Source organism: Mastomys coucha, unplaced genomic scaffold, assembly GCF_008632895.1.
Source record: "Mastomys coucha isolate ucsf_1 unplaced genomic scaffold, UCSF_Mcou_1 pScaffold21, whole genome shotgun sequence".
Lineage (NCBI taxonomy): Eukaryota > Metazoa > Chordata > Mammalia > Rodentia > Muridae > Mastomys > Mastomys coucha.
In genome coordinates this window covers 92,679,501-92,690,431 of record NW_022196904.1, presented here as the reverse complement: position 1 = coordinate 92,690,431, position 10,931 = coordinate 92,679,501, and the positions used below count along the sequence as shown (strand labels likewise).

At 40.6% G+C, this 10,931-nt stretch overlaps 2 protein-coding genes across 2 annotated transcripts; both read left to right on the top strand.

Moving 5' to 3' along the window:
- Positions 1–2,191: 2,191 nt before the first annotated feature.
- Positions 2,192–3,678, top strand: Hbe1 (hemoglobin subunit epsilon 1). The gene is made up of 3 exons (XM_031387696.1): positions 2,192–2,351; positions 2,472–2,694; positions 3,431–3,678. The coding sequence occupies exons 1-3, from the start codon at positions 2,260–2,262 to the stop codon at positions 3,557–3,559; spliced, it is 444 nt and encodes a 147-aa protein (XP_031243556.1). The 5' UTR covers positions 2,192–2,259; the 3' UTR covers positions 3,560–3,678.
- A 2,029-nt stretch (positions 3,679–5,707) lies between these two features.
- Positions 5,708–7,504, top strand: LOC116102709 (hemoglobin subunit beta-H0). The gene is made up of 3 exons (XM_031387697.1): positions 5,708–5,869; positions 6,207–6,429; positions 7,258–7,504. Exons 1-3 carry the CDS (start codon positions 5,778–5,780, stop codon positions 7,384–7,386), a joined length of 444 nt encoding a protein of 147 aa, XP_031243557.1. The 5' UTR covers positions 5,708–5,777; the 3' UTR covers positions 7,387–7,504.
- Positions 7,505–10,931: the final 3,427 nt, after the last annotated feature.

Here is a 10,931-nt window from a genome sequence, read left to right as displayed (position 1 = left end):
GTTTAAAATTTTCTATACTAATAATATCTAAAATTAGCACAGCATTTGATTCTTTCTTATAAAAAGATAAGGACTGAATCCATTCCAGAGCTTTGTACATGCTAGGCAAACACTGTATTGTTTGAGCCTCTCAGACCTGGGGTTTTGAGACAAGGGTCTTCTTATACATTCAAGCTGAAAGCCAGCTGTTTTTGTCTATTCCGTCTTAAACTTGAATAATTAAACATCTTTCTAAACCTAGAGTTATATTTTTCTAGGCTCTCTAGTCTAGGCAAGAAAACCTTAAAATGGACCCACAGAACATTTTTAAAATGTTATGCTCTAGTTGTAACAGATATCCTTACTTTTAGTCTGTATGAAGTGGATACCATTGTCACTATGGATCGTCCAGTTAGATTAATGTGTTCATAAGGCAGTACATGTAATATCACACCAAACATAGCTATTTCAACATGTATAAGGTAACTACATCCATATTCTAGTCAATCCTATTTATATACTTTTATGTATATATATTATTTAGTAGTTAATACTCTGCCAAATTAGTCTATGTCGTGAAAAAAATAAGTTCACATCTATATTGGCCATGGGATAGAATCTGTGCCCAAAAGATAATGTAGAGTAAAAACTGATAGTGGGCTAGAGATTCAATGGTTTGTAATAATGCCAATTTTATTAGATAAAGCTTCTGTAATCATAGGAGAAAGTAAAGAAGAGGTGTTCTCATATGTCAGAAATGGCTGTTATACACATAACAAATCATCATAAAAGCCAAGGCAAGTCAAAGGTTATAGAGAAAATCCTCTGGGTAAATTTGGAACACAAAGATTTGAGACACAGAAATCACATTGCTAAATGAAAAATAGGCACTAACACTTGGGCTCCAGAAGACAAACAAACAAATGCAAAAATAGGACAGAACTAAACTAAATAAAATGAAAGTGTTGGAAGAGAAACTTTTAGGGCTATTAGGAGCACAGGGAGTGATAGAGGAGGTAAAAGAAAGAAATACAGGCAAAACTAACTGGTCAGAGGCAGGATGGAGGAGAACTTTCCTGTGGGTAGGAAAGCCCAACTGTGACCGAATCTGGATCCTTCCTCCCTTGGTCAACAGTTCTCTCACCTTACAGTTATATCACTTTTGTGACTTTGTTCCTTCATTTAAGTAAAAGGTGAATAGTGATAACTGTCTTGCCAGATTACATAGGATGGTGTAAAACTACCCTTCATGCGCATTGATGCAGTTAAATACAAACAAGTGTAGTCTTTTAATTTCAGGTCTAATATGTAAGACATAGCTAATAATTCCAAGAAGAGAGTAGAAATCAAGCACACTAGCCATCCTTTAGTTATAATAAACACTGGCTATCCACAAAAGTTTCTCAAGGTTATTGATGAATCAACTCACTCATTCCTCAGTTAAAAAAAGACCTAGTTTAAAGGTATTTCAGTTCCACCTTACAGATGAGAAATATTTCCATGGAAATAAGCAAGGAAAGAGATCAGAGCAATATTATCAATGGAGCCAAGGTCCACAGAGGGTTGATCAAAGGACTTTCTAGAATCAAGAACGAGAACTTGTTATAACTATCTTCTCTACACTATCACTCCCTGTTGTCATATTTTGGAATTGAGTTTTTGGACCCATTGTCAATCCTTTGCTACTATATTCATCAATTAGATGCAACCATATATGATTCTTGTCTACTTGGAGCAATATATATCTAGGAGATAGAGTTATAAACCATATATCCCAAGAAAAGGAGAAGCAGATGTATTATTGGCACTTCTGTGTCCATAGCACAGACTCCTTTTTTCTTGAATTTGTTCTTATCACTGTAGCCATTTTTTTACCTAAATGGTAAAGTTATTTTAGACTGGAAATTTTTCCCTAAGGTGGGAAAAAGTGATGAGAGAGATGAGCATTATACTGGAAGTTTACATGTGGAGAGTAGAGAATGAAAAGAGAATAAGTGAAACAAAGACAGTTTTTGTTGAAGGAGGAGCCACAAAAGAAACAATGCCTCTGTATCTAATGCTTATTATCATAAACACAGTGTACAGTTTCTGCTGACTCTTCCATGATCGGGCTCCACCCATGAGGACCATGGGTCAGACTGACCAATGGCTTCAAAGAATAATACAGAACAAAGGGCCAGAACATTGTCTGCAAAGCATAAAAGGCCACCAATTCTAGAAGCAGTACGCACTTGCTTCTGACACTTCTGTGATCATCAGCAACCTCCCAGCCTTGCCATCATGGTGAACTTTACTGCTGAGGAAAAGACCCTCATCAATGGCCTATGGAGTAAGGTGAACGTTGAAGAGGTTGGTGGTGAAGCCTTGGGAAGGTAAGAATTGGCTTTTGATGCATCTGGGAGAAGGGTGAATAGTCCCTTGGACAATGAGCTAGGAAAATCAAGAATTCTGAGGATCTGTTATATTTCTACTTGTCTTTCTCTACTTCATAGGCTTCTTGTTGTGTACCCATGGACCCAGAGATTCTTTGACAGCTTTGGGAACTTGTCCTCTGCTTCTGCCATAATGGGCAATCCAAGGGTCAAAGCCCATGGCAAGAAGGTGCTGACTGCTTTTGGAGAAGCCATTAAGAACCTAGACAACCTCAAGTCTGCCTTGGCCAAGCTCAGTGAACTGCACTGTGACAAGCTACATGTGGATCCTGAGAACTTCAAAGTGAGTCTAGGGCAATATCACAAATTTATTTTGGATTTGCCTTGGGGACAAAATTAGAAGCCGAGAATATGAGTGTGGGGGTGCTTACTTAGCTGTCAAAGCTCATTGGTCTCAGGAGGGTGACAGTGAATGGCTGTAAGAACCTAAATTAGTTTACAGACATTTAGAAATGTCATGATAATATTTTGTTGGATTTATCGTGGAGAGTAATATGAAAGCAGTAGATCTATACAAGAAGAAATGGAATTGGGAGAGGAAAAATACCTTAACTTTCTGTGGGTCCTATTGATTGATGTTGAAGAAAAGACTTGCAAGACAACTTAAAGATGAAATTTCTCAATAAACATAAAATTATATTAAATTCCCAAGTGAATATCATGACAAATTGAGACTTGTTCTTATATTGGTTGTAGTTTTAAAACTCCACCAAGAATAGTTATAGCACAGAAATTCTGTACTTACAGATATTAGACAACTGTAGAATGAGAATAATAAGACAGGCAAATAAATATGAGAAGAGAAGGTATGAGAATTCAGTCAAGACAGTGATGAGTGGAGAAAAAAGAGGTACAGTAGAGAAAGGAACCCATGCTCATCAAAGATGAGTGAGGGAACTTTGGTGCTGAATGTGTTAGAGAGTATAGGTTTGAAGTATTTCTTTGTTTTTTCACTGCATATTCTTTTTCGGATCTCCATTTAACACACCAATCTGTCTCTTTTGTCTTTGCACCAACAGCTCTTGGGTAATGTGCTGGTGATTGTTTTGGCTAGTCATTTTGGCAAGGAATTCACAGCTGAGGTGCAGGCTGCCTGGCAGAAGCTGGTGGCTGGGGTGGCCACTGCGCTGTCCCACAAGTACCACTGAGCCCCCCTTTCTACCTGTCCAGCAATCCTGTGTGTCCCCTATGCCTTCCTTCTACACATGAGTACTGGACCTTGAAAGCACATGTTTAATAAAGATCATTCTTCCTGGTAATCAAAAAATTCATTTTGTCTTGTCTGTTTTCTAGTTTTATGCTAAAGACACATATTTGATGTGTTTGTGGAAAAGGGGACTCACAGGAAGACTCAGGCATTTCTCTGAAACTTGCAGGGACTCAAGAGAGAAACATAGATGCCATGGAAGGCTTCTACAGGCCTGGGGAGAGTCTAAAGCTGAAAAAAAATCCTCAAAGAGAAAAAAAAGAAGTTTAGTGGAGGAGGCATTGTGTATGGAATAGGATGAGAATTTACTGTAGAGGGTGGGTGAAGAAAAAGCTGACAAGTGATATTTTGCAGCAGGTTGTGACATCTCATTACCATTAAGAAAAAGAGATCCAAGATCTAAGAGATTTAACTTTCTTCTAAAAAGCATTTATTGGGTAACCAATTGGTGTGCTCTGCTCTGGTGAAAACTCTTGCTCCAGCTCTCAGCAACCCTCAGTTGACTGTAATTCTTTGTGAATGGTTGGGGTCCATATTAGCAAATATGTATTACAGCCAGCTTCCTGTTCTTTTGGTTCTTACAATCTTTGGCTCTTCTTCTGAAGTGTTCCCTGAACCTTAGGTGTGGGAGTGTTTTGTAGATGTATCCACTGAGACTGGGCTCCATAACTCTGAAGTTTGAATGGTTGTGTATTTCTGTAGTGCTCTTCATCTATTGTAAAGAGTGTTCTTTATGAGAGGAGAAGAATACAATTTATACATATACACATACACACACATATATGTACAATTATAGTGATGAAATGACATGATTTTGAAAGGGAGCAAGGAGGGAATACTGAAGGGTTTGGAGGGAGTAAAGAAAAGGTATATATAGTGTAACTATATTATAATTTCAAAAAGGTTTTAAAAAATTTATTGTTTTAAGTTTAATGAGTCTGTGTGTATGTATGTATTTATGCTTGTGAATGTGAAAGGAGATGCTCCTGGGGATCAGAGCTATTGCTTTCCCCTAGACCTGGAGTTCAGATGGTAATGTTGGTAGATCTGTATGTATTACTACTATTTCACACATGTCTTATGTTAAATGTATAGTTGGTTTTCTTTCAGATTGTATTTTCTGTACTAATACACCACTATATAGAAAGATCAAAGACATTGTTAGAACTGTTATTAGAAAATCAAAACTCTGGATAATTTTCCTAACATATAATTCTGTTCCAGTTGTGACAGTACATGAGAACTGAATGAAAATATCCCTGCTACTTCTGAGTTATTCTAAAAAATGCAAAATAGCAAAGACAGAGCCTGGTTGAAGCAAACTGAAAGATCAGTTATTCAGCATTTTTGTGCATAACCTAACATCAGCACATAGAAGACTAAACCCACATCCTGCTACACTTATCTGGTGGGAATCCACAGTGCTTAGTGACTGACTATACAGTGTATTCACATGGTGGAAAATACCATTGTTACATACAGTAGATTCATCTACATAATGTATACTCTACAGAATATATACAAGTATAATGGAGACAAATGTAGAGGTATGTTCTACTATACCACAGTAATCTATTCCTACTCAGAAACTACAATGTAGTGGGAGCTGCTTTCCTGGGGCTGTTGGGAACTAGGAAGATCATGGCTTAAACCTACAGAAAATACATGGCTTGTGAGTATGAGGCATATTTCTGTAACTTAGATCCTTAACCCCATGCCTAAAAAGAGCCTCAGGCTTGCTGAGGCTTTCCCATGCTTGCCTATGCTTCAGCTTAAATCTATTAACCCCTCTATGTCTGAACTGAAAAGGAAAGAATGTAAAAGATGCCCTTGCAAATCTCCTGTTGGGAGAAGGGGCTAAACAGAAGGGAAGGAGGGAGTAGAGTAAATGCTGTGAAAGCTGCAGTGGGAGGGTCTCTCTCCTCAAGGCAGGGGGCCTACTTGACACTATCTTAATGGTAGTGCTATCTAAACCTTACCCCAAGGGACCCCACCCCTGTCTTGCCCAGGCTATCTTGACCAATAGCAGTCTCAGAGTCCTGGGGAGGGGGAAGGGGAGCAAGGTCCAGGGTGAAGAATAAAAGGGCAGGCCTTTGGCCTCTTGAACACACTTGCTTCTGCATACCTGAGATCATCTCCAAGCGTCTAGACCTCACACCATGGTTCACTTCACAGCTGAGGAGAAAGCTGCTATCACAAGCCTCTGGGATAAAGTGGACTTGGAAAAAGTTGGAGGAGAAACCCTGGGAAGGTAAGGTCTGAGGCCAGGACTGGGGAGAAATGGAAAGAAATTGTCCTTGTGCATGGTAGCAATTTCCTCTAGGACAGCGGTGCTCAACTTTCCTAATCATGCTACCCTTTAATACAGTTTCTCACTTGATGACCCCTAACCATAAACAATTATTTTAGTTGCTATTATGTAACTGTAATTTTGATACTGTTATGTAAATATCTTTTTTGATGGTCTTAGGTGACCCCTGTGAAAGGGACATTCTATCCTCAAAAGGGGCCATGACCCACACACACCCTGAGAAACACTGTTCTGGGAGTTTGTGACATACTCTGACTGTTTAACTGCTATATTTTAGGCTCCTGATTGTGTATCCATGGACTCAGAGGTTCTTTGACAAATTTGGAAACCTCTCTTCTTCCCTGGCCATCATGGGTAACCCCAGAATCAAAGCCCATGGCAAGAAAGTTCTGACATCTCTAGGCTTGGCAGTTAAGAACATGGATAACCTCAAAGAGACCTTTGCTCATCTCAGTGAGCTGCACTGTGACAAGCTTCACGTGGATCCTGAGAACTTCAAGGTCAGTTCTGAGCATGCTCATGCATTCAATTTATATTTGACATGGGGGAAAAATAAAAGTTAATACTTTGATTTGTTATTCTGGGCCAGATCTCAAAATATGCAGGTACAGATCTGTCAATTAATTGCTAGAAACATCTCCAATAAATTTGCAACTGTTCAAAAAAGTATTTTAGACAGACATTTGGTGTCTCTGTATGGAAATCAGTTGATGTAATGTTTCTCTGGGATATATGAATCCTGAGAGTGGAGCACTAATAAAAAGGCACAAAGGAGCAGACTTTTAGAGTCTTTGTATTTTATTTTAGAAGGTAGCACATACACGTAAGTAGACTAGCCCTTGAAATTGACATTTTGTTCTAAGGAAGGAGAAATACCTTATTTATGTGGATTCTAGTGACTGACACTTTAGGAAAGATATGAGAAAAAATTTGATTTTTTTTCTCATTGGTTTGATAAACTTCCTAAAAAATGTTACAATCCTAATGAGTAATATCATAATTAGTGCCTGCTTCCTTCGTTATTGGAGGCTTAAACTCCAGTAAACATGTGGTTGCACTGAAATCCTGCATTTGCCAGGCCATTGATGAATAAGAAAAGGGGCAAAGGACAAAAATGGCAGACTGAGGAAATGTAAGGAACAAGCAGGAGAGGATCAAATGGGGCAATGAGGGCCCTTGAGCAATGAAATTGAACCAACTTCCTCATTAGATGATAGGTCACTGGGGAGTTCTCAGGAAGATGACTTACAGATACTATTTTTCCTATAAATTCTTTTCTGTATCTCCTTATCTCATGTTTGTGTATCTTTTTATGTTTCCTTTCACAGCTCCTGGGTAACATGCTGGTGATTGTTCTTTCTTCTTACTTTGGCAACGAATTCACGGCTGAGGTGCAGGCTGCCTGGCAGAAGCTGGTGGCTGGGGTGGCCACTGCGCTGTCCCACAAGTACCACTGAGCACCTTCCCTGATGTCCAGCATTCTGCCTACCCCTCAGCTCTATCCTACCCATGACCACTGGCCTCTGGGAGCAGGGCTTCTGCTTAATAAAGTCCATTCTCTTCAGTAATCCATAAGTCCTATTTTGTTATGTCTGTTTCTTACTTTTGTGTTTAAAGAAAGAAGGCTATCTGGCAGATGGTGGGGGACACACAGAAGGACACCCGGGTTTCTTTGAAAACTGTGTTGGAAGTCAGGAGAGGAAAGTTGTTATAGAATTTTTCTAGGAAAAATGAAAAGTTGGAGAGAATTCTCATGCAGGAAAGCAAAGGGTTAATTCCCTGGAGAAAAACTTAGTGTAGAGGATGAAAAGAAGCATGGCAAATGATCACCTGCAGGCTGTGACATGTGTCATTTAATTAAGATAAAGCTCTAGTCAGATCTAATGTCCAACCTGAGATAATCACTTTAATATATTGGTTATTTTATTTTAAAAAATAATTTACTTTTACTATGATTTTTTTACCTTTTTGTTTTCTTTTTCCCCACTAATTAATGTATACACTTTACATCTCCATTACTACCCCCTCCCGTATACCCCCCTCACACAGTCCCTTCCAATATCCCCCATCCCCTTCTCCTCTGAAAGGGTTGATTCTCCCTATGGAATCCCCCTCCTTCCCCAGAACACCAATTCTCTGCCTGGCTAGGCACATCCCTAGCCTTTCCCACTGAGGCCAGATAAGGCCACCCATTTAGGGGAATGGATTCCACAGACAGTCAACAGCTTTAGAGACAGACAGGTCTACTCCCTCTGGTTTTTGGGGCACCCACATGAAGACTGAGCTACACATCTGCTACATATGTGCTGGGACCTAGGTCCATCCTGTGTATGCTCTTTAATTGGTGGTACAGTCTCTAAGATCCCCCAACAGTCCAGGTTAGTTGACTCTGTTGGTCTCTCTGTGGAGTTCCTATCCCCTTAGTGGCCCTCAATACTTCCCTCAACTCTTACATAACAATCTCCAAGCTGCAATCAATGTTTGGCTCTGGGTATTTTTATTTGTTTCAGAAAGGGAAATGGGGGTTTCAGGATTAGGTGTGGGTAGAGACAGGAGAGAGAACCAAAGGGCTATAAGGATGAATGGAAATCTAAAGCTCACAAATTTGTGGGTGTGAGGGTCATTACTAGGATGTGCCAGAGACCTGGGATGGGAGAGGCTCCTAGGAGTCCATGGGGATGACCTTAGCTGAGACTCATAGCAGTTGGGGAGCGGGGAGGAATGGAATCTTAAGAGGCCACCTCCTGTAGCCAGGCCAGACACCCAGTGGAGAGATAAGGGCATCAAGCCATCCACAACACTTTTGACCTCAAATTTATCCTGTGTACAAGAAATGCTGGGACAAAGAAGGAGCAGGAATTAAGGGAATGGCCAACCAACAACAGGTCCAACTTTAGAATCATCCCATGGTCAAGCACTACTCCTTGACCCTATACTCTGCTAGGCTTGCACACAGGAGCCTAGCATCACTGTCCTGTTAGATGCTCCACCCGGAAGCTAACTAAAAAAATGATGTATTTCTTTCAATCAAATGTCTGTTTGTCTGCATTTGGGTTTGTGCATGTTAGTACAAGAGTCTATGGGCATTAGGTTCCACTAGAACTGGAGTTCCACTGAGTCAGCATCTCTCCCACTCTAAATGAACATTCTCCAGCATATAATTTATCAGGTGTCCTCTGGGACCCATGTAAGAAAAGGGACAAGTTCATAGAAAGTAGTAAATATTTAAGAAAAGGTTTCAGTGAAACCACCACTGCAGGCTTGTTTTTTGAAGGCATTCCTTGTCTCAAGGAGGAATGAAAGCTAAGAGATACGACTACTGTACTTTTCTGTGCAACCATAATGAACAATGGGATAATAGGGAAAGAATGATTTCTCAGGTCAGGTGGGAATGATAATTTCATACATGGGACAACTACATGAATGCTAAAATTTCTGTCATCAAAGGTAAGTGAACTAGATCTTGATTTGTTTAAAACTGGAAGGTGTTGAAGGTAAACAATACTGGCAAAACTTGATTATAAAACAATTCTCCACTATGTTCATAGTGGCCTTATATGTGATTGCCAGAAGCTGGAAACAACCTAGATGTCCCACGACAGAAGAATGGATACAGAAAATGTGGTTCATTTACACAATGGAATACTACACAGCTATTAAGAATGAGGAAATCCTGAGTTTTGCAGGAACTAGAAAATGTCATCCCGAGTGAGGTATCTCAGACCCAAAAGGATGTGCATGGTATGTACTCACTAATAAGTGGATATTAGCCACAAAAAAGGACAGAATGCCCAAGATACAGTCCACAGAGCTCATGAAGGTCAACAAGCTGAAGTGCCCTAGTGAGGATGCCTCAGTCCCACTTGGGAGAGAGAAGAATGCAATCACAAGTGGGGAGGGAGGGACCTGCGAGGGAAAGTGGATGGGGCTGGGGGTGGGAGGAGAGGGGAACCTGATCTGGTATTGGGTGAGGGAAAAGGACTGAAGCCCTGAGGGCCAGCAGAAAGAATGCAAACAGGCAACCTCAGGAAATAGGAGGTCGTGGGGAACCCTCCAGAATGCACCAGAGACCTGGGAGGTGAGAGACTCTCAGGACTCAAAGGGAGGGACCTTAGATGAAATGCCCTACAGTAGGGAGAGGGAATTGTCAGAGTCCACCTCCAGCAGGAACACAGGGCATCAAGTGCAGGATGGGGTTTCCATCCCACAGTCAAAACTCTGACCCATAATTATTCCTTTCTGAAAGAATTACAGGGATGGAAATGGAGAGGAGTTTGTGGAAAAGGAAGTCCAGTGACAGGCTCTAAATGGGATCCAGCTCAAGGGGAGGTCCCAGGGCCTGACACTATTACTGAGGCTATGGAGTATTTACAAAAAGGGGCCTGTCATGACTGCCCTCCAAAAGACCCAACAAGCAGCTGAACAAGTCAGATGCAGATATTTGCACCCAACCAATGGACAGGAGCAGCTGGCCCATGTTGATGAATTAGGGAAAGGCAGAAAGAAGCTGAAGAGAAGGATAATCCTGAAGGAGAACCAGCTGTCTCAATTATTCTGGACCCCTAAGATCTCTCAGACATTGGACCACTAAACAGGCAGCATACACCAGCTGATATGAGGCCCCCAACACACATACAGTAGAGGAATTCTGTGTCTGTGTTCATTCAGAGATAGTGCACCTAACCCTCAAGAGACTGGAGGTCCCAGGGAGTTTAGAGGTCAGGTGGGGTGGTTGTTGGGGGCATCCAGGTGGAGCCAGGGGATGGGAGGAGTTGTGGGATGTGGAGCATTAGGAGAATGTATGAGGGGTGGGGAATGACATATGGAATGTAAAAAATAAATTAATTTAATAAAAAAATTGATGGCAAATTTGTGGCCATTTGTTTAAGAGGAAGCTTTAGTAGGTATAAAAATCTAAATGAAAGTTAACACGTATCAGTGTGTTCATACCACACTTTAAAAACAAACAACACAAAAATAACAAAATTTTTCACAGTGTTAA